This window comes from Brachycentrus maculatus, unplaced genomic scaffold (assembly GCF_059751285.1).
Source record: "Brachycentrus maculatus isolate JH-2025_06_01 unplaced genomic scaffold, ASM5975128v1 h1tg000197l, whole genome shotgun sequence".
Lineage (NCBI taxonomy): Eukaryota > Metazoa > Arthropoda > Insecta > Trichoptera > Brachycentridae > Brachycentrus > Brachycentrus maculatus.
The window spans coordinates 100638-123598 of record NW_028280948.1 but is presented as its reverse complement, the minus strand read 5'-3'; the positions used below and the strand labels follow the sequence as shown (position 1 = coordinate 123598).

Sequence of the window (22961 nt, the reverse complement as noted above, 5' to 3'; positions counted from 1 at the left end):
GTGACAATTGTTTCGCCGTGTAATGGCACTTTCAAACTAATGTAGTTTGAAAATAACATGACAGTAGTTTGAAAATCTAAAAAAGACTAAAAACCGGTGTTTGATTTTAATTTTTGGTATGTAAATTAAAGTTGAGTTCTACAAATTAAACGCAAAATCTATAAATAACATTAATTTTTTTATGGTACTGGCTGACAAAAATGATTCTTTTTCTAACCCTTATCCGCACCCAATGGTGCATAGGACACTGCATCATATTGACGCAGTGTTATCTTGATCCTTACTTACATGAAGGCAAGGTGATCACTCCTGCGCTTCAGGACCAGTCCAGGGTAATATGAAATAAATATTAAGTGTAAAATCACTTATATTTATATTCTCCCTCCCCTAGGAATCGAGCCCGGGACCTCCAGCACGGTAGCTAAACTCGCTAATGATCACACCGCTGAAGCTATAAATTATAAATACATACAACTTTAATGTTTGTAATAGACCAAATTTATGACATCCTTATACCACCTGGAGAATATACAAATATCGTTAATCAAATTGGCGTCAGTTTGGTACAGTGTCCTATGTAATAACCTTCCGATGATCAACTATGTACTTTTTTTCTCCATAATATGCCGACATACAAATGAATTATAAAATTCCTAGTTTCGTATAGCACCGTATAACGGGGCTACTTTGCTCCTACGGGGGATAAATTGCTCCAAAATAAAAATAAAAGTTTATATTTCGTCCAGCCGGTAATCACCTCAGAATTGAGAGAGGCGGAATTAACGTATATTTATCGTTTCTAATCTAGTTGTGTTTACAGATTTGTTGAAGAAACAGTGTCGTGGCAATCGGCCCGGCCTTACCATTGAAGATTACGAGAACTCCCCCAGTGTGATGAAGCGCGACAACGCGTACGACAACAGCGAGGGCGGCGGCCCGCAGAAGCGCTACCGCCGCGGGGACGTCAACGTGCGTCTCCTCATCCCCAGCAAGGTAACCCCCCCGACGCCCATTGCATACTCTAACACAACTAGACTATATAACCATGAAATAGTTCAATAGTGCCAAGATGATATAATGTCCTGTAGTATCAGTAATTTACTTATACACTCTCGTTTTATACCGATATTAATGTATTCGTTCGACGCGTCTAAGCATATTGAAAGCTGTCCCACCGCATTTCCAGATCTGATACAGAAGCATCTAGGCTTCCTGACAGACCTTCTCTTGCAAAGCATTTTTGTTTGTTTAATGAACTAAGTTGCGAAATTTATAGAAAATGTGAATCAAAATTGTATCCCGATTTTACTGTGAATTTAGATTTAATAGCTTTCAATGTCCATCTTACTGCCAATTTAAATAAATACAAGTTTGTAAAACCACCACTAAATTTTATAGAAGTACTTCGCGTAGGAAGTGAAAGGGATTAGTAGTCAGTTCAGTTACTCAGCTTGATCCGATTGTGACCCGACGTTGGCCGGTACACAGTCGCCTTCACAACACCGACTAGCACAGCAGACAGACACGGAACAGTACAAAGACCGTCTAAGTATAATATAATAATATATATTTTTCCACATCGTATGAACTAGGGATAATTGAAAAGATTTAGAAAAGTTATTAAAGGTGGTATGGACATGTGGAGTGAATGGATAATGAGAGAATGACTACGAAAATATATTTGGCAAATGTGAACGATCTGGCCTTGGCACGACCAGATCAATCAGAACCTTAAATCTGGTAGTGTCAGAAGTCTATGTAATCGGAAGACACGTATGACTAAATGTATGGATGTGAAGGAAGCTAGGTATAGTATATGCCAGGATAGAAGAGTGGGGCGTTCCATCCTCTCTGCTTTCCCTTGCATAGAAACGGCGCGATGATACTAGTAGTAGTATTATAGTATATACCCGTCTCGGTATTGTTACGCCTTTGTAAAATTAGATTAATTCTTCAACATTGTAATTATTTTTTACCATTTTTGCATACAGACATCCAAAATATCGAATGAAATGTACACAAATGATATGAATTACCTTCAGTTTAACGTGTTTTGAGATTCTTAATTATATATTTTTTATATGTAATAGAGCCGACAACATCTTGTTCAATGACTAATTTTGCAATGGCTAAATTATATTTTACGATCATACTCGTAATATCCTTAATTTCAATACTAAAAAAAGCATTGTTGCCTTACTTCACAATACGTCAAATTATTTATTCCATTCGCACGAATATCGCGTGGCCTTCTGTTTCCTACCTGCACAAAATAACAATTAGTTTTCATAATTTTTTTTTGTTCAAAAAGATTATGACGTGCATCTTGCTTGTATGCAGATAATGTCTCATATTCTTTTGATGAGAACATTTCGTGAAACTTCATTAATTTGTATGCAAATCTTGTGTCAGTCGACGGTCGTACAAAAATACACATTTGATTGTCTATCATAAGCGCTCTCTTTGTTCCCACTAAAAAGCTCATGCGAGAACGTGTTTTGTGTTTACTTTTTTTTCTTGTAATTTAGCATTTTTGTTCGTTTGCCAGAATGAAACAATTTTGCCGGTTAGCTAGTCTCTAGTCTTGATTATGGACTTGATTTGCATTTCAAATTCCTATCACGCTATTAATCCTCTCCGTTTCGTCCGAATACATACAATCGAGATAATTTTAATGTGGCTTCTTGTTTTAATTCGATAAAAGTGATTACAGAAACTCAATTGGTTTTACCATCTTAGTTTTATTAACAACCTGAATAGACGAAATTTCGTAGATTAGTATATTTTTTTAAAATCTCAATTCAAATTACCTACTGCTGGTGTTTTATTCCGTATTTCAATGCAAGTCGTTCCGATTCAGGAGAGTTTTCCAATTTATACATATATAGTTTAGATAAAAATCAGTTTTGTATAGTGTCATTATTTATTAGTCTTCACTAATATTTATGTCGGTATAAGTTTATAATTTTTTTTTTTACTTTAAAAAAAAATCTTGCTTAAAACCGATCTAAAAAAATATCGTGATTATTAAAAATATATATATATTCCCCCCCCCCCACAGGGTTTCGTGCTATGGACGTCGTCTTATTAATATTATATAAAAAAAATAGAAATACCGCAGAACTTTGTTTATAAATGCAGCATTTTTTATTTGTTTTGACTTTTTTCTTCTTCTAACCCTTACCGCACCCAATGGAGCATAGGGCACTGCATCGTATAGATGCATTCTTATCTTGATCGTTGAATACACGAAGGAAATGTGATCAGCCTCCCGCTTCGGGTACCAGTCCAGGGTCGTATTAAATAAATATTGGACTGAAAAATTACTAATATTTATTTTGTCCTTCTTGGGAATCGATCCCTCCCGGGACCTCCAGCATGGTAGCCTAGCGCACTGACCACTACACTATGGAGGTGGAAGGAGTCTTTTTCACTCGAGTCGTTAAAAATGTGGAGTTTTACAAATCTATCGTATTTTCTTCCTATTTGCTCACAACAAGATTTACATATAATGACATCATCAATACAAATAGGTACCTTTATAAAAACAGGAGTAGGTAATTTATAATTCCGTAATGTTGTCCAAAGCCCGATAAGTTCATTTGATGGCAATAAAGATTCTGTTTCAAGCTAACGTATTTGTTTCAAGGACGAAGTGCGTAGCGGCTTATGGCTGTGGCATAATTTTCAAATTATTATTTTTTATTTTAACTTTTTAATTTTTAATTTTTTGTTTTTGCACTGACCCAAATCGGATCAAACAATTTTGCAACGCCGAACTTCGAGCATTTTGCGAAAAAGAAACCGTAAATATGCAAACTCAAAGTTTGAAATATTTTATTATTATTATTTGATTACATTTGAGGTTATTCATTTCCAACATTATTTTTTGACATCTCAACATAGATGAAGAAGAATGTGGTATTTTTAATTTAAGTTTTATTTAGTAATTACCACTATTTCTTAAAATTCACTGTGACACGCATTCCGCATCATTTTCAAATACCGTATGTTAAAAATGGATAGATTTTACCGCAAAGTGACTGCCGAATCAACTTATGAAGTAATATGGCAAGTCTGGACATTTACAGGGCTTACGGCCGTTTTAAGTGATCTTGTTTTAAGTTATCACTTTACACACGTGTAACATTCACCAATTCTACCCATGATTGACAACCACACTACTCAAGTTCTTGAAACTTCTAGATATATCGATCAAACTCGTAACACAGTATGCGCGAGTTCTCAATAGCCATCTATGGTGGGATGAGGAAAGTATTTATTGAACAGAGACTCTTTCATTAAAAATAATGTAAAAAATAACTCCTAATTGGAGATAATCTAGACCGGTGAACAATAATCGGAGGGCACATATGATTAGATGTATGGACGTGAAGGAAGCTAGGAGTGTATGTCGGGACATTGCAAACTGTCCCAAACGCATTCCCGCATCTGATACAGAAGCATCTAGGCTTCCTGACAGATCCTCTATGTAAAGTATTTTTGAATGAACTAAGTTGCGAAAATTATAGAAAATATACAACAAAATTGTATCCCGATTTAACTGTGAATTTACATTTAAAAACTACTAATCCCTTTGACTGCCTACACCAGGGCACTAACATAATAAAAGGGCATAACAAATAAAACAGGTAACTGTAACATTCCAATTACAAAATTTCACAAATCGCTCACTCCTTTCAAGAACGTCATAAATCAAAAATCGTAAATTTTCAGTTATGCATGTTTTCGGAATGCCCAAAAAATGTAATATATCCCAGCAAAAGCGGCATATTTTAAACTTAATATTTACCCGCTACAGGGCAGAAAGTGTTGTTTTTGCATTTTGAAGAAAATGTATTGTTTAATTATTTTTTAAAATATACGAAATATTTTTGAAATGGAGAAAAAACATTCAGGTTTTACCTAAAAAGATCTGTTGCACTGTAAAAATGTCAATAAGTGGCTTTATATTTATTTTTAATGTATTGTATTATTTTTTTAAACTTTAAAAACGTTCTCCTGAAAAATAAAGTTTTTGATTTATGACGTTCTTGAAAGGAGTGAGCGAAATGTTAAATGAGTCAAAAGTAAACAGCTAGAATAAAACATAGCAAAAGTTAAGAAGATTAATAGGCCGACTTCATTTAGAGCTAAAGTAAAAAAATATATATATATATATAAAAAAAAAAACAGTTATAAGATAGTCAGTTATAAGTCTGGACAAAAGAGATTGGCGTTCCATCCTCTCTGCCCACCCCTGTAGAGAAACGGCGTGATGGTGGTAGTAGTAACAATTCCCAACCCCGCGCGGTGGGAAAGTTGAAAATAGCGGTGCGAGATGTCAATTTTCCGCGGATCCGGTGGCGAGTCGGTCGGTTCAATGCTCCTGAAGGGCGTCCGGGCGGGACCGGATCGATTCGGGGTTTGCCGTACTGGGATACTTTTGGTACGGGATTAAGCGGACCAATTTGTTACCCCCATTCAAACTTACCCCCCTCGTGTAATTTGAAAAACTGCCAATTTGTAATTACAATTGGCCAGTCAAGTATCTATTTCAGATAATGCGATATTTTTTTTTGTTGATATCTCAACATAGATAACGAAGAATATTAAGTTAAGAAGGTTAAGTGATCACTTTACACACGTGCAACATTCACCACTCAACCCATGACCACACTAAACAAACAGTTTTGGAACTTCCACAACATTTGGGTAGTGTGGTAGTTAGTCCGCCTCCGTGGTGTAATGGTCAGCGTGTTTGGCTACCGTGCTGGAGGTCCCGGGTTCGATTCCCAGGGGGGGTGAAAATAAATATTAGTTATTTTACACTGTAATATTTATTTAATATTACCCTGGACTGGTTGCTGAAGCGCAAGAGTGATAACCTTGCCTCCATGTAAGTAATGATCAAGATAACACTGCGCCAATTCGATGCAGAGCCCTATGCACCATTGGGTGCGGATAAGGGTTATAAGTAAGTAATTAAAGGTTGTCAACCATGGGTAGAATGGTGAATGTTGCACTTGTGTAAAGTGATCACTTAACCAACCTTTGATAGGTCATAAGCTCCGTAAATACCCAGACTTCTATATTATTAAAATAACTAGTAAGTGTAGAAAACCCAGATTCGTGAACGAGTATTTAGACACACTGGAAAAAATGTATCGCTTCAGGAGTAAGGCTTCTATTTTGAGAGAGGCTCAATGAATTTGGAAGAATAATCAATTTTTTGTGTTTAAAAAAAATCCAGTTCCGGTATTTATTGGATAGAATATATCATATTATCCAGCACAATTAGGTGTTTACTTACAATAAAGGTTGACTCTCTTACTCTTGTGATACAAGTTTGGACAAAACGATGGTTTTGTGTAGATTTTTTTAATCGAAAAGGTAGTTTTTAACTTTTTTATAGATTTAAAAAATATGTATATATATTTTCATAAATTTAAATAAATTATGATGAATGTGGCGTTAAGAGATATTTTTAACTCTTACCACTCTGTAGGCCAGACATTCTGACCCGTATGATTCTAGTAGGCAGCTCCGTGGGCCACAATGTCTGGCCCGGCGCGCCGGGCGTAGTAAAACTATTTTTATAATTATATTTACTATTTATAAAACCAAAATATTTATTTTAATGGTAGAAAAACGTCGCATTTTTTTGATCAGAGTAGCTGGTCAGTTATGAGAAAAAATGGTCAGAGTGAAAGGGTTAAAAAAACGTCAGAAAACACTCCAATTTACATATACCTATCATATTGATTGTCAACAGTGGAATAAATAAAAATATATGGTTTTTAATCTGCTAGTATTTTCTTCGGACAATATGTATTCTCAGCTGGAACGTTACGTTTGTTTCAGGTCGCTGGCTCCATCATCGGCAAGGGCGGCTCCAAGATCAGCAGCCTGCGCAGCTCGGTCAGTATCAAGTCTCTCCTTTCCTAGGGAACGCGTCGGCCCTCTGTACCCCCCTGCGCAGCTTCCGTACACGTCACCTGTCTTACCTAACCCCGCTCGCGGCTACTAATGCTCTCTCGGCCGCCCCGTAGCCCTCCTCGCCAGCCCCGAGTAGGCTTTCCGCGACGATACATCATGCCCCCCTCTTCCCCTTGCCACTGCCGATGAACAAATATTGCATACACTTTTACTCTTTGTCTTGTGAATTAGGTCTCGTTCGTACGAACGATCCGACCCGTGAGTAGCTCTTTTCGAGAACGGGACGCGGGACTCGGTTCCTCTCCCTTCGGCCCGGTCGGCCGGTCAGCCGGCAGGCAGCAGGTAGTAGTGTGTGAGAGATGAGCCCTAACCTGTGTTGTGTGTTTGCCGCCGCCGCCCGCCGCCGCCGCCCCGCCCCGCCCGCCCGCCGCCGCCGCCCCCGCCCTACCGCACACCGCACCGCCGCCCAATGCAGTACAATGCCTCTATAACAGTCCCAGATTGCCCCGGCCCCGAACGGTAAATAGTCTCAATCCTCTCATCAACAATTCTTTATAATAATCTAAATTGTCATCTAGCGCCTCTCCTTCGCCCACCTTTGCGGAGTACGGGCAGCTATCACGGTGCGAACTTCATGTTTTTTTTTGCAGCCAACACTCGATAAGAGTCGATTTACCCACCCCGACCCTCTGTGCAACCCTCACCAGTCTCGTAGTCGTACTAAACCCTCAGGACGGTCCCCCACTCCCCCCCACCCGCCCCCGCTAGCCTGGAATACCAGGATACCAGAATACCATAATACCGATCGTTCATCCATCACCTGTTCTCTGTATCATACGTTCACCAGACACTGTTTTCTAACAACCCTATGATTTCCCGCTTTTATCACTAACGATAACTAACTCATTCATTTCGATGTTTCTCCGCTTTTGTTCGAATAAGTAAAATGACGTACCGAACCACTCTTTACACCTACTTCGTCTCCTGTCACACTTCACGTACTCCCCGCCCGATCCCCTCGGATCATTATCGCTAGAGTGGATGAGTAAACCATCCACACCGCACGATTCAACGACGAGTGTTTGTTGTTTGATACGTTTACTTGTTCAATTATTTTTCATGATATAGAGGAGGTTTATCCATAAATATATTACTTGATAAAATTGTTTTAAGAAGTCTAAAAAAAGTTATCGATTATATCATGAATATCGTACTACCTTCTTTCAACAGAATTTGATAATTAAAAAAAGGTAGTCTGTCAATAATTTTGAATCGTAATCCAGCAATTCTATTTGCTGTTCAATTGACAACGAAAAATTGATAATTTTTCGCTTTCAATTTTTTGGAAATATTTGAGATTGAATTCACTCGCAAAATCTGTCACTGTTTACGTATTTCTTTTTTTTTTATATCGTCTGGATTGTTTTGCAGCCTGCTGTCGATGTCGTCGGACCTGGATAGCATCCTCAAGATTGTTGGAGATGTCGTCCCCAACATGGAAGAGGTAAAAGAGACTTTTTATTATAGAATTATGCAGCGTCCTCTCGACAGGGTAGGCGGTTCCGTTCGGCAATCGTTTTTTTTTTATTCTTTTGCATTTCACAATATATTACAATTACAAGTACAAATAATATAAACAATATTCATACAAAAAAGATCCCACAAAGGCATGGCTTGTGTGGGTATACATTTTATTTAATGTTATAATAAAAGGGCACTGCCAAGAATACAATAGATACCAGAAATAAATTTAAATTAAAAGTGCTAATATAAACTAAGAATAATTTTTACGGAAAACAAAAAATCTAAAAGGTAAAAATGAAAAAAGTTAGCAAATATGTACTATGAAGAAGGTACTTAGATCTGTTACTGTTCCTCTGATTACTTTGACCGAGGGATTGAGAACGTCTTCTGTCGATTTCTGGGGTGTAAATCCATGTTGTTTCGGATTAACTTACCGTTACGATGAAAATGTCAGTTGATCCGATTGACAATATTTTCGAGTACTTTTCCAAATGCCGAAATGAGTTGGATCGGTCTGTGGGACTTGATGCCTTGAAGGTCATCCTAACCTGGTTTGGGTATGACTATAACCTTCGCTGTTTTCCATGGAGTCGGGAAGTGGTTCAGTTTGAGTACATACCAGGGGCGTGCATTCCATGTAGGCGGAAAATCAGTGCCTATTCTAATTTACCCGCGTGACATAAAAACGCAACCAGTACCTACCCTACCTTACTAAGTAGTACCTAGCTTACCTTACTACCTACCTCGACCGCCTACCCTAGTAAGTAGTACCAGCTTACCTTACTACCTACCTTTTTTACTGCCTACGCTAATTGATTCTCTGTGCACGCCACTGTCTAAACTAATGACCTGTGTATGTTGAAGAAGTGAAGGCAGATTTCCGCGGCTAAGATTAAAATGAAACATATTTTCTAGTAAGAAATAAACTATAACAATAAATATTTTGTATATTAAAAGCATTGATAACTTTGTGGTATGGTATTATAACACCCTCCTTATCATTCATCGTTCACTTTGTACAATACCACTTTTATATATAATAACACTTAATCGTGACTACCGGTTTCGGAATAAAAAAATTAGTTATAAGTAAAGCGACCAATAAAGACTTACCCATAATAAGTAACCAACTAAATTTAACTTCGAATCCACTTTTAAAAATATTCTCATTGTGATTCATTTGTCTTCTTTCACTGTTTTAATTTTTATTTCTGTACAAATTTCAAATCGTAATAATTTTATTTTAACGACCTTATGGATACTTGTCCACTACCCGGAATTTCACCGCCCGGCAGACCGGTTTTGAAAAACGAAAGCGACTACGACAGTTTAGAGTGATCGAATTTACGCGCAACGTGTTCACGCACCGATCAAAAGCTCCGATCCGAAGAAAGATGGACGAAGGCTTGTGCCAATCCAAGCCAATCGTCGTTAGAAAACACTAACTGACGTGCCGGACGGTAAAATTCCGTGTAATTCCGTGTAGTGGACAAACGCCCTTTAAAAAGTGTTTATAAAAGTAGTATTAGGTATACAAAGGGAACGATGAATGACAGGGAGAGTGTTACATCTTTATATATTTATAAAATCTGTAAATCCTCGTGAGAACTTTTCAACATTTTCAAAACACAAAATTATATTTTAAATACTAAATCGCCCACTACTTTCAAGAACGTCATAAATCAAAAATCGTCAATTTTCAGTTGTGCATGTTTTCGGAATGCCCAGAAAATGTACTATATCCCAGCAAAAGAGGCATATTTTTAACTTAATATTTACCCGCTACAGGGCAGCAAGTGTTGATTTTGCATTTTGAGGAAAAGGTATTGTTTAATTATTTTTTTAAATAAACTAAATATTTTTCAAATGGAGAAAAAACCTTCAGGTTTTACCTCAAAAGATCTGTTGCATAGTAAAAAGTTTAATAAGTGGCTTGATATTTATTTATAATACATTGCATTATATTTTTCAACTTTAAAAACGTTCTCCTGAAAAATCAAGTATTTTGATTTACGCTACAGGGCAGAAAGTGTTGTTTTTACGGCTCGAAAAAAAGGTATTGTTTATGATAATGGAATCATTATTCCAGAACCGGTAGTCACGAATAAGTGTTTATGAAAGTAATATTATTCAATGTGAACGATGAACGATAAGGAGAGTGTTGTATAACTAAAAGCGAGGTAAATAATGAATGCAATTCCCATCTTAAAATAAAAATAAATTAAATGCATTCCCCTAATGCGCTTCCGTGTGCAATACCTTAGTTTCGTGCAGTAGTCGCATACATTATTTACGAGCATGTGGCTACCCGCGGCGGGGCCCATCAAATAATCAGACCTTCCACCCCTCCCATCTTCGGGAATTCTTTATTGGACATAACTTACGTTCAATGGGCGGATGTGTACTGTTCTATTTCCGGCGGAACAGTGCCCGCGTACTACCCCCGAGGCATTGCGTAATCGGCGAGCTTCGTGATACAGGTGAATAGCTGAATTATTGAGATCGATCATTACGACGGCAATAGCATACCTCGCATCTCAATAATTGAGAAGCTTTTATTTTATTTACCTCAAGAAAAATAACGAAGACTACAAGAAAAAACGTAAAAAATACGATATATGAAAGACGGATATAAATGAAAACCATTACGTCCCAACCAAAATATCCGATACGTCAAAGTGCAAATAATTCGAAAAATGACGAATTTGTATTAAAAATAATTATTGAGTGTTCATCATTTCAGAAACAAATAATAAACCTGCAAGAAAAATAACAAAGACTACAAAAAACGTGAAAAAATTACGATATTCGAAAGACTTATATAAATAAAACCCATCATGTCCCAACCAAAATATCCGATACATCAATGTTTAAATAATTACAATTATGATGAAATTTAATTAAAAATAAATATTGAGTGGTCAACATTTCAGAAACAAATAATAAACCTGCAAGAAAAATAACGAAAACTACAAAGAAACTTAAAAAAAGACTCATTGCTATCTAAAACTGTACTAAAAATAAAAACTCATTCATGTACAATGGTATAACACTTAAAATTTATTTTTTAATTAAGTTACGTCATTAATCAAATTGTTTGGACATTGATGTACCGATTATTTTGGTTGGGACGTAATGGGTTTTATTTATATAGCTTTTTTAAATATCGTCAAGTTATTTTTACCTTTTTTAGTGTCTTCGTTATTTTTTGCACGTTTATTATTTGTTAATTAAATGCGGAACACTCAATATTAACTTTCATTAAATTTTGTCATTACGTATGGGATATTTTGGTTGGGACGTAATGAGTTGTTTCATTTATATTTGTCTTTAAAATATTGTTTTTTTTACGTTTTTTGTAGTCTTCGTTATTTTTCTTGCGGGTTTATTATTTATTTCTGAACACTTAATATTTATTTCTAATTAAAATTCCTCATTATTAAAATTATTTGCACATTAATGTAACGGATGTTTTAATTAGGACGTAATGAGTTATTTTTTTATATTGGTCTCTAAAATATTGTCTTTTTTAACGGTTTTTGTAATCTTTGTTATTTTTCTTGAAGGTTTATTATTTGTTTCTGAAATGATGAACACTCAATATTTATTTTTAATTGAAGTTCGTCATTTTTCAAATTTTTTGCACTTTGATGTATCGGATATTTTGGTTGGGACTTAATGGTTTTTATTTATATCAGTCTTTCAAATATCGTCATATTTTTACGTTTTTTGTAGTCTTCGTTATTTTTCTTGCAGGTTTGTTTTTTGTTTCTAAAAAGCTTTCTAAAAAAATTGAAAGAAAGACAGAAAAGCCTTGAAAGGCACTTTATGGACTCCGTATGCTCGTATGATAAATGATAAATCGATGTTAAAATAGCTCCATCGTGTTGAAACAGCTCGAGATAATGCCATATTCTTGATAGCTGTGCTGTATTTTGTTGAAATACCAATACCTGCATAAAATAGCTCTATATTTTTATGAATAGCATATTATTTAGCTTTATCTTGTTGCGACAGCTCCAACTTGCTAATATAGCTCCAACTTGTTGAGATAGCTCCATTTTGATGAGATAGCTCCATTTTGTTGAGATAGTTCCATTTTGATGAGATAGCTCCATTTTGTTGAGATAGTTCCATTTTGATGAGATAGCTCCATTTTGTTGAGATAGTTCCATTTTGATGAGATAGCTCCATTTTGTTGAGATAGTTCCATTTTGATGAGATAGCTCCATTTTGTTAAGATAGTTCCATCTTGTTTAAATATCACCATCTTTTAAAAATAGATTAAGGATCTTCACGATAGTTTTATCTGTGCATGCAATAGTTAGCCAGTATACATATTTGGTTACGAAACCTATTTAGTAATCCGATTGCTTTCATGCACTTTTAAGGGCTCGTCGCCACACATTGACAAGTCATAAAAACTTCGGTAACCGAGTAAGTAATGAACAATTCATTATTTCCGACAGTGTTATGAAAATGTAACTTCGTAAAGTCATCTCACCAATAGATGCCAAGCTCTTAATATTATTGTCATTTATTTGACCGACCAAAGTACTAACTGTATACATACTCTAAATAAAAATGAAAATGATATTTTCTTGCGTTTCTCATATATGTGATTATAATCCAGGATTCGGACCTCACATTCTAATATAAGATTTCCTGCTCAATAAAAAGCTTCTTTCCATCTCACCAATAGATGTCTCTAGTGAAGTTCTAGTGATTCAAGAACAATGTTTCAAAATTGGTTCATATATATCGCTCACTCCTTTCAAGAACGTCATAAATCAAAATTCGTAAATTTTTACTTGTGCATGTTTTCGGAATGCCCAGAAAATGTACTATATCCCAGCAAAAGCGGCATATTTTAAACTTAATATTTACCCGCTACAGGACAGAAAGTGTTGTTTTTGCATTTTGAAGAAAAGGTGTTGTTTAATATTTTTTTTGAAGATACTAAATATTTTACAAATGGAGAAAAAACCTTCAGGTTTTACCTAAACAGATCTGTTTCACAGTAAAAAGTTCAATAAGTGGCTTGATATTTATTTTTAATACATTTTATTATATTTTTAAACTTTAAAAACGTTCTCCTGAAAAATCAAGTTTTTTGATTTATGACATTCTTGAAAGGAGTGAGCGATATATAGAACTTCCAAGAATTTGAGTAGTGTGGTTGTCAATAATGGGTAGAATCGGTGAATGTGTGTAAAGTGATCACTTAAACCAGCCTATGACGGTCGTCAGCCCCGTGAATGCCCAGACTTTCACATTCTTCTTCATCTTTGATGAGATGTCAAAAAATAATTCGTAAAGTACATTAATAAATCAAAAAGCCAAAGTTGATAGAGATGGTTTTCCGTGTAAGTATTATTTCCAGGATAGAATGTAAGAATGTGGGTTCCCTCGGGGATTTGACTAACGGCCGACCTGGAACTTAATCTGACACGTGGAAAGGAGGGTGAAAGTTTACTCTGGCTAAGTTTCGACCCTCGCTGTACACGCGAAACCAATTATATCTGCAAACGTACATACCCTTAATACCATAAGTATATGTACATTTGATTGATCAAGACTTTAGCTGTTGTTGATATTTTAGTGTAATGCTTTCAATTACAATCCCATTACATATAAATCTTGAAAAAAATATAATAAAATACTATTAATTATGTAAAACATTAATAATAAAAATGATCACTTTACACACGTGTAACATTCACCAATTCTACCCATTATTGACAACCACACTACTCAAATTCTTGGAAGTTCTATATATATGAACCAATTTAGAAACCTTGTTCTTGAATCACTAGAACTTTATTAGAGACATCTATTGGTGGGATGTATGTCCAGGATTCGGACCTCACATACTAATATAAGAGTTTCTGCTTAATAAAAAGCTTCTTTACATCCCACCAATAGATGTCTCTAGTGAAGTTCTAGTGATTCATGAACAAGGTTTCTAAATTGGTTCATATATATATATAGAACTTCCAAGAATTTGAGTAGTGTGATTTATCATTTGAATAATGGGTAGAATTGGTGAATGTTACACGTGTGTAAAGTGATCACTTAAACCAGCCTATGACGGTCGTAAGCCCCGTAAATGCCCAGACTTCCATATTCTTCATCTTTGATGAGATGTCAAAAAATAATATGTTGATATTTTAGTGTAATGCTTTCAATTACAATCCCATTACATATAAATCTTGAAAAAAAAAATACTATTTATTATGTAAAACATTAATAATAATAATAATAATAATAAATTTGGATAACTGATATAGCGCCATTTTCGTAAAAAAATACCTCAAGGGCGCTTTACTGTGAATGAATTGGGGATAATATTATGGTGGAAATGATTTAGCAAACAAATGTGTTTTTAGTCTTTTTCTAAAGATCATCTCACTCTCACTATTTCTAACCATTGGTGGAAGAGCATTCCACGCCGTCGGTCCTGCAACAGCAAAGGCACGCTCGCCAAATTTAGTGCGTTGGTTGCGAGCTGGTAAGATCACTTTGTCCATTGCAGATGTTGTAGCCGATCGAAGCGTGAGACGTCTATCAACCTTGAGTGTAAGTCCCTCTCCAAGCACAAGAGCTCTGTCTCTTTTTTGGAGAGGCACAGTAAATCTAAAACTATAAGTTTGCCATATGTATAAATGTTTAGAAATTGTATTATGCTCTACTTAAAAATGTAACTGTGTTGAATAAATAAAAAAAGAAGAATTAGTTCAATGAATGGGTAGGAGTGATTAGCACAGCAGTAGAGCGGTATTGCTCGTGCTATAAAAGAAGAAATGACAACCATCTTCGTATTCAGCGAGTGTTTTTGCCTAGAATTTTCACTCATGAATTACATGAAATTATACCAACGTTAAACATAAAGAGTAAATCCACTCACGAGTAGGCATAGGCTATGAAACTTAACAAGTTAAAACCTGAGTAGGGTCATGTTAAGCGGTGTTGCATAAGCCGTAGCTAGATTTCAGAGTCACTTGGACGATAGGTAATTAAAAGAAAATCTTCGTATTCTATATCCGTATAAGTCTTAGTGCGGTTACACTAGAAAACGACGTAAGTTTAAAATACTCCGCATAAAAGCGATTCATCTGTATGAGTACCGTGCTCACTCTAATGATTATTACGGCAAGTATATAAACCGCCTTATCAAATATTTCTTGCCGCCATATGATTAAATTAAAATTATCTTGTACCTACAAAAATCTTGCGAAAAAATATTTACCGAAGTATTACTTTCTGATCACGGCGTCGAACCAAGGGTGCCCTATGCACCAATTACGTGTAAATAAGGGTCACAGAGCGTTTTTTTTGTTTCTCCCCCAAAAATATGTCTCATTCCATCATATCAGTCTTTCGAATATCGTTTTTTTTTAAACTTTTTTTTGTAGTCTTTATTATTTTTCTTGTAGTTGTATTATTTGTTTCTGAAATTATATATTTATTTTGAATTAAAATTCGTCATTTTTCAATATGTGTTTTTTTTATTTGTATTTTTATAAATAAACGAGAAATATTTGTGTTTTTATTATTTACACAAATATTTCAATTTCATACTATTTCTGTGAGCCTAAGCGGCTCATTATTTGAAATAGATATAAAATTTTGGTAGAGTGGGTTCGAGCCGAGAAACTCTGACTTCCACTCAGAGTCCGCGACACTAACCACGGGACCACAACCCGACACTTTATGGATCCTTGACGTCCATCTATAGAATTATGCGTAAGGTAAGTGGAAAAAGGAACCATTCCACAGTATTTTGGCTAAAAAAAATTTTTTGTGACATTTCTTCGATCTCATTATATTTCAAGCGGTCATGCGATTCAAGTTCTCAGCACTCCAGAGTAAAATTAAATAAATATTGGTGACATTAATACTACATATAAAACACTTATTTATGCTAGTATTCGACTCGACGCTGAAAAATTATTTCATCACACCCGTTTACCGGGTTGAATTACCTACTAATGTTCGTCAAAGACCTTCCAAATCAGGAAAATGTTACATCTGCATTTGAACAATATTTTTTGTAGAAATGCATAAATTACAATATAGTCTAAGATTGACAGATTTTTTACTTTACATCACCGGCACATTGTATTTGCGTTTATTATATTTCACGATAAGTGCATTCTGATTTTTTTTGTATTACCGTTACATCTATTCAACAAATAAGTCTAAGTATGGAAACTTAAGAAACTGCAATATCGTGCAGTGGTTATACTGGCCCGTCTATTACATTTATTTTATATATTTTTCTTGAATAGAATTTATGCACGTGCGGGCTTATTTCTAAGAAGCAATATCTTCCAGCCAAGTAGTGATATTGGTCAAAGTTTGAACCTTATACAGCCGTTTGAAATTGGAAAGTAGATAGTGCTTGTACATAAGTACAAACGAAAAAATCACAAATTACAGTTAATTACAGTATGAATGAATAAATAATTACAACATTATATATGAATGAAACTGTAAGCTGATGAAAACGAAGGAAAGGATTAAGGATTACGTAAGGAGTTGAGGGGAAACTAAAGAAGAACGATTTGATGGACAGTTGGGGTTTCGAGAATAGATAGTAATTTAGTTACACACATAAAAAGCGTCTTACTTTTATAACCAAGGTCTTATGTCCGTTGATGTTGAGCTACATTTTTTCAAATACGATAATAATATTCAACGAATTAAACACAAGATTTGAAGAAAAGTTTTTTTATTGACAAAAAAGGCCTGATTAAATATAGTTTGCCACTATAATTAAAATATGAAATCTGATCTTAATTAAATCAGCACACCGTTTTTCGTCAATAAAAAATCGAAAATATCAAAACCACTCAAATTTCCGCCGTGAAGATCAATTCGTCGCGCCAATGTACAACATTCACTTAAGCATTGACAATCTCATTGGTGACTAAAGAAAACCTGAAGTATGCCCTGACAAGGGTTGAGAGGAAATTTATTTTCCGTATTTATTATTATTTATTTCGTTTCATTTTATCGGTTGTTTGGTTTTCGGAAACATCGGTTTGTAGTAGAACCCTGGAAATTCTATCAAGGTTTTGAAGAAAAACATTAAATAAACACGCCTAGACTGAAAAACACATTTATTATTACATAAAATTATTAAATACGAGTATAACCTAATTTTGTTTTAAATTTATTGAAAAGTTAACACGTTAAACGCCATGGGGGGCACCGGTGACCTCAATCAAGTGCTATATTCAAAATGCTTTAACTATGGAACTCATCGTAAAATCAAAAAAATTAATAAGCTAAGTACATTAAATAATTCAAATTAACTCAATAAACTCCCTAAAGAAATTTAAAAAATAGAAGATATAAAAATTCTTAAGAAAAAAATTAATGCCCATGACAAATAAATCTTGAAAAAATATATATAAAAAAATATTTTTATACCATTAATTATATAAAACATTAAACCATGAGTGTAAGTCCCTCTCCAGGCACAAGAGCTCAGTCTCTTTTTTGGAGAGGCACAGCGAATCTAAAACTAAAAGTTTGCCATATGGATAAATGTTTATAAAATGTTTTATGTTGTACTTAAAAATGTAACTATATTAAATAAAAAATAAAAAACCTAAATTACCAAGTTTTTTTTAAATTTCAATATTTACAAATTTTTAACGTGTTAATAAATTATTGCTGTACCTGTTTTGCTACTCAAGTACTGTAATATTAGATTGAAACGTAAAAGGTATAACTACTGTAGTATAAAGTACTACGTATGTACTGTTTTACAAATTTCTCGACTAATCCGAACTTTTCCAAATCCGAACGGGCTACAGCCCCAATAAATTCGGATTTCGTGGTTCCACTGTAAACTGACACTCATTCTTTCGTTATAATATCTATGCCAAAAATATTGAGATGTGCGGTTTAAAGTTTAACAAATTATCGTAGAAACTGATTGAAGCTTCCTTTCAGCTTACGCACATCACTCGAGAATCAAAGCATTGAACTTTAGACGAACAAAGCTAGTTTCGCTAGTGAAACTACATTAACAAAGTCAAACCTGATCTAAGCAATATGTTTGCCTTTGATTTCAAATTGTTTATTAGAATGTTACGTAACATACACAGTTACGTACTTCTCAGAAGTCAAAACGTATTAATTTATAATGTGGATAATATCTACGATAGTACGTATTCTGCGAGCTAATTCTTAACTTTTTAACGATCAGGTCACAACATTTTGTGCGTCCACATACTTCACATATCTGGATTATCTCTTAGCTTTATATACAAGCTTTCCTCATTCCACCATAGATGGCTATTCTGGACTCGCGCGTACTGAATACTCGCACGATGAATGATAGCGAAAGTGTTATATTTAGAGGCATTTAAATATGTTTTAAAGACAGTCGATTTGGCCTACGCTCCAAATTACTCCCACCGAAACAAAAGAACCAGTTAAATAAGGAATTACACACACACACACACACACACACACACACACACACACACACACACACACACACACACACACACACACACACACACACACACACACACACACACACACACACACACACACACACACACACACACACACACACATATGTGTGTGAATGTGAAAAAGACGAATCATGTTTGCAAATACAGAGTGGTATGGCGTTCTATTATCTCTGCCTACCCCTGCGGGAAGCGCCCTGATGGTTAGTTTATTAGTTGTACATATATTTGTAATTATTTTTTTAATTTTTTTTTCAATTTCGATGAAGCGGGAAAACAAATCTTAATTTTTTACCAGTTCTTGAGGCTTGGAAATATGTATGACGTTAATTCTCTGAAGGTAGTTAGGGGGTAGATGATACACATAACACTCCCCTCCCACCCTTGAAACCCACATTGCTTACTGAAAAATACATTCGATGACGTCGGACGCGACGCGAATGCGAAAAACCAATTATTGACCTTTAAATCTCGCCTCAATATTAAAACATTTGTAATTAAAAAAATGTTTGGCATTTCAAAGGGTTCTTCGTTGGCGAAAATATCCTGTTCGATGATGTACTCTCCTGGCGAAATATAAAAATGAAATCGTCATCAGCGTATCGTTTGGTCGCATGATTTAACTAATATTTTTACTTTGATTTTTTTTTTACAAAAAGGTTAGTAATATTAGTATGTATATAACCACTTACCGAGATTTTTTATTTACCGGTTTAGAGACGTACCCGTCTCTTCGTCTGGATAATCACAACAGCATGCAAACAAAACTACACGTAACACTCTCCTTATGATTAATCGTTCACTTTGTGTAATAAAAATTAATGATGAATGATAAGGGGAGTGTTATATTATCATACCACAAAGTTAACAATGCTTTTAATATACAAAATACTACACGTCACTACCATAGCACTATTTACACACTAATAACTACATAAAATGTTGATCACATGCGATTTTGGCCGACCAAGATGCACTAGGGATTCCAGAACAAACATGCATTAAGGGCTGAGGTCTAACATGCACTATTTATAAAAAATGTAAAAAAATATAAAAGTGAAAATGCTTTAAATATTAATAATATTGAGAATATAGCCGTTGTTTTTTTCCAACAGAACGGTTCCCGCGTAAACAATGATGAACTTGACATTCGCATGCTGATTCACCAGAGCCAAGCGGGATGCGTCATCGGCAAGGCCGGATCCCAGATCAAAGAGCTGAGAGATGTGAGTATTTTAGCTTTATTGTATGCTTTTTATCATTGTTCCGAAGTGTGTGCCGCGGCACACTGGTGTACCGTGGTGATTAGTTAATGTGCCGCGGAATAACGTCTAGTTTTGTGAAAATAACACAATTGCTCAATTTTTTTAATGCCTGTGCTTAGTTAAGTAGGCCCACATTTCGCATTAAACATAATATGTTAAATATGTTACCATAATATGGTCAATATGCACCTTTAAAATTTGTTAATTTGGTAGGTGTACCTTGAATAGAAAAAGTTTGCGGAACACTGCTTTATATTGTACAACGTTGCATCTTTTCAGATATTTCTCTTGTCGAACCGTTTTACTTACAAATGATCCGTTTTACTTAAATTATTTGATCCAATTTAAAAAATATATATATTTTTAATATTTTTATCGATAATCAAATTTCATCGACGCCACTGCTCTTAAAATTTATTCATTCAAAGTTCTTTATACTGTAAACATAACATTGGAAAGAAAAACAATACAGCCCTGGCCATATGTATTAGGCACCCCCTACAGAATTGGTTTATCTCTTTAACTACTGCAACTCTTGGAATTATTGCAATCTTTTCGGATTGTATCGTATTTTGATGGATTTTACCTATTACAAATCACCAATATTTATTTTTACCCTCCCGAGAATCGAACCCAGGACCACACTAGTCCGATAGCCTTAAGCGCTTGACAATACACTATGGAGTCGTATTAAATACTCAATACGTTCAAAACGGAATTCCGATTTATGAAAACATCCTGTTTTTTTACCTTCTCAAAAATTTACATGTTAGAGTTTTCGATTTTATACTAGTATTATGGCCAACGATTAGCATGCAACCTCCTTGCCTACATATAATATTAACTGAGTGCCTGTATATTTTTTCCCGATCCATTTCATTTAAATCCACGTCGTTTAATGGGCCCGAGCTTGAAGGCAGTTTGTATCCGAGTCACAAACAGCCGTAATCACATTACCTATATTAAATGATCATGTTGAACGCTTTCGGGGGGTTGCGCATTTACTTCCCTGCTTCCTCCCACCCTGGAGAGCTTCAATACAATTTTTATACCAACGAGCCATTTGAGTAAAAGTTTGCCAGTATCTAAAGAACTCTTTGTTTCGCCTCAGAAACCCAGTTAGGCGCAAAAACGCAACCAAACCTGAAAATAAATTCTTCTTTCTTCTTCAAACCCTTATCCGAACCCCAATGGTGCATAGGACACTGCATCATATAAACGCAGTGTTATCTTGATCGTTAACACACGAAGGAATGGTGATCAGCCCTCCGCTTCAGGTACCATTCCAGGGTAATATTGAATAAATATTAGGGTGAAAAAATCACTTTTATTTATTTTCCCCCCTCCCTGGAAATCGAACTCGGATCCTCTAGAATGGTAGCCGAGCGTACTGACCATTACTGAGCCGGATACAAAAATAAATCTTCTATTCGATAATACCAACTTCCTCTATTACCATATTTTTACTTATGTTGTCATTATAAATTAGCGTTATTTCGTTGTTATTTTGGTGAAATGATCCGCACTAATAGTGTATCATCCCGGAATGTGTTGCGCGATGTCGTTTGCACGCTTGCACTCGTAAATAATACTTCCTTCGCCGATGTACTGCTGACCGCATAGCGTGTTCCGGAGTTCGCATCCGGGCGAAGCCTGTAGACTGTAAAGTGTGCGGAGCGGAGAACGTCGCATGGGCCCAGTGTGTGTGCATTGGTGGTACGCGACTCCATCCAACTTTAACGTATGCGACAGTCTTACATTTCATAACTTTTGACAACTGCTTCCTAAATTATTTTAGTTAAGGGTCTATCGTACAAAAGTTGTTCCCCGTTACGCGTCTCCCATTGTCGTTGTGATTTCTACTTCTATTACCATCACGCCGATTCTCCGCAGGGGTAGGCAGAGAGGATGGAACGCCACACTCTTTTGTCCTGACATACACTCCTCGCTTCCCCCACATTCATACATCTAGTCATACATGCCCTCTGATTACGCAGACTTTTGACATCACCAAATTTTAGGTTCTGATTGATATGATCGTGTCAAGTCTTTCGGCCGTCCTCGGCTTATTAAAAAATAAATATACTAATTTTTATTTGTCAGCCCAGTGAATGAATGTTTCTGCCAGTGTCAAGACTTATTTTTATTAATAAACAAATGAATAAACAAAATAAAATACATAGTAAAAAATCGCGGTTTAAATGCGTTTAGCTTTAACATTTTAGAAATTATGACCGCAATTCTAGAATTAGGATAAAAAATAATGTTGGATACTTGGGTGGGGAGTTGAAATCCTGCCTTAATTAAGCTGTTTAGAAAGTTCTTTCCTTTGCCAGAGGACACTGGATAATGTATGGTTTGCACCCCTTTAAAAATCTTATTATTTGAATTAATCATTTACTTTACCATCAGGCATAAGAAAACAAAATTTATATAAACTTTTAAATCAAGGGACAACCCTTGCCTCGGTAAATATTCACATATGTTGAACGCATATATTGCGTACGGCGGTGCTTCGATCAATTATTAACATTCACCGTCTTTGTGTTTTAAAATAATTTATTATTAACGCGCGTTTCGTGTAATCAATAATGTCTTCGGTTTTCGTATTGGATTAATGAACCTTTATTCCCTACTTATAAATCCATTACGATAACTTATTCATAATAATTAACTGAACGCAAGAACTTGGCGAAATGAGCTTTGACGAGCGCGCGTACTAATTATTTAACGTCGCTTC

The 22961-nt window shown here is 35.2% G+C and overlaps 1 protein-coding gene across 2 annotated transcripts in view; it reads left to right on the top strand.

Annotated features, from left to right (window-relative positions):
• The window catches only part of HnRNP-K (Heterogeneous nuclear ribonucleoprotein K), a 118371-nt gene that overhangs the window by 69493 nt on the left and 25917 nt on the right, over positions 1-22961 (top strand). For both annotated transcript variants that reach the window (XM_088263253.1, XM_088263254.1), the window contains 5 exons: positions 821-993; positions 6865-6921; positions 7415-7458; positions 8371-8443; positions 20072-20182. In XM_088263253.1, coding sequence (XP_088119379.1) covers positions 895-993; positions 6865-6921; positions 7415-7458; positions 8371-8443; positions 20072-20182 — 384 coding nt within the window. In that variant the 5' untranslated portion in view covers positions 821-894. The remainder of the gene's footprint in view (positions 1-820; positions 994-6864; positions 6922-7414; positions 7459-8370; positions 8444-20071; positions 20183-22961) is intronic.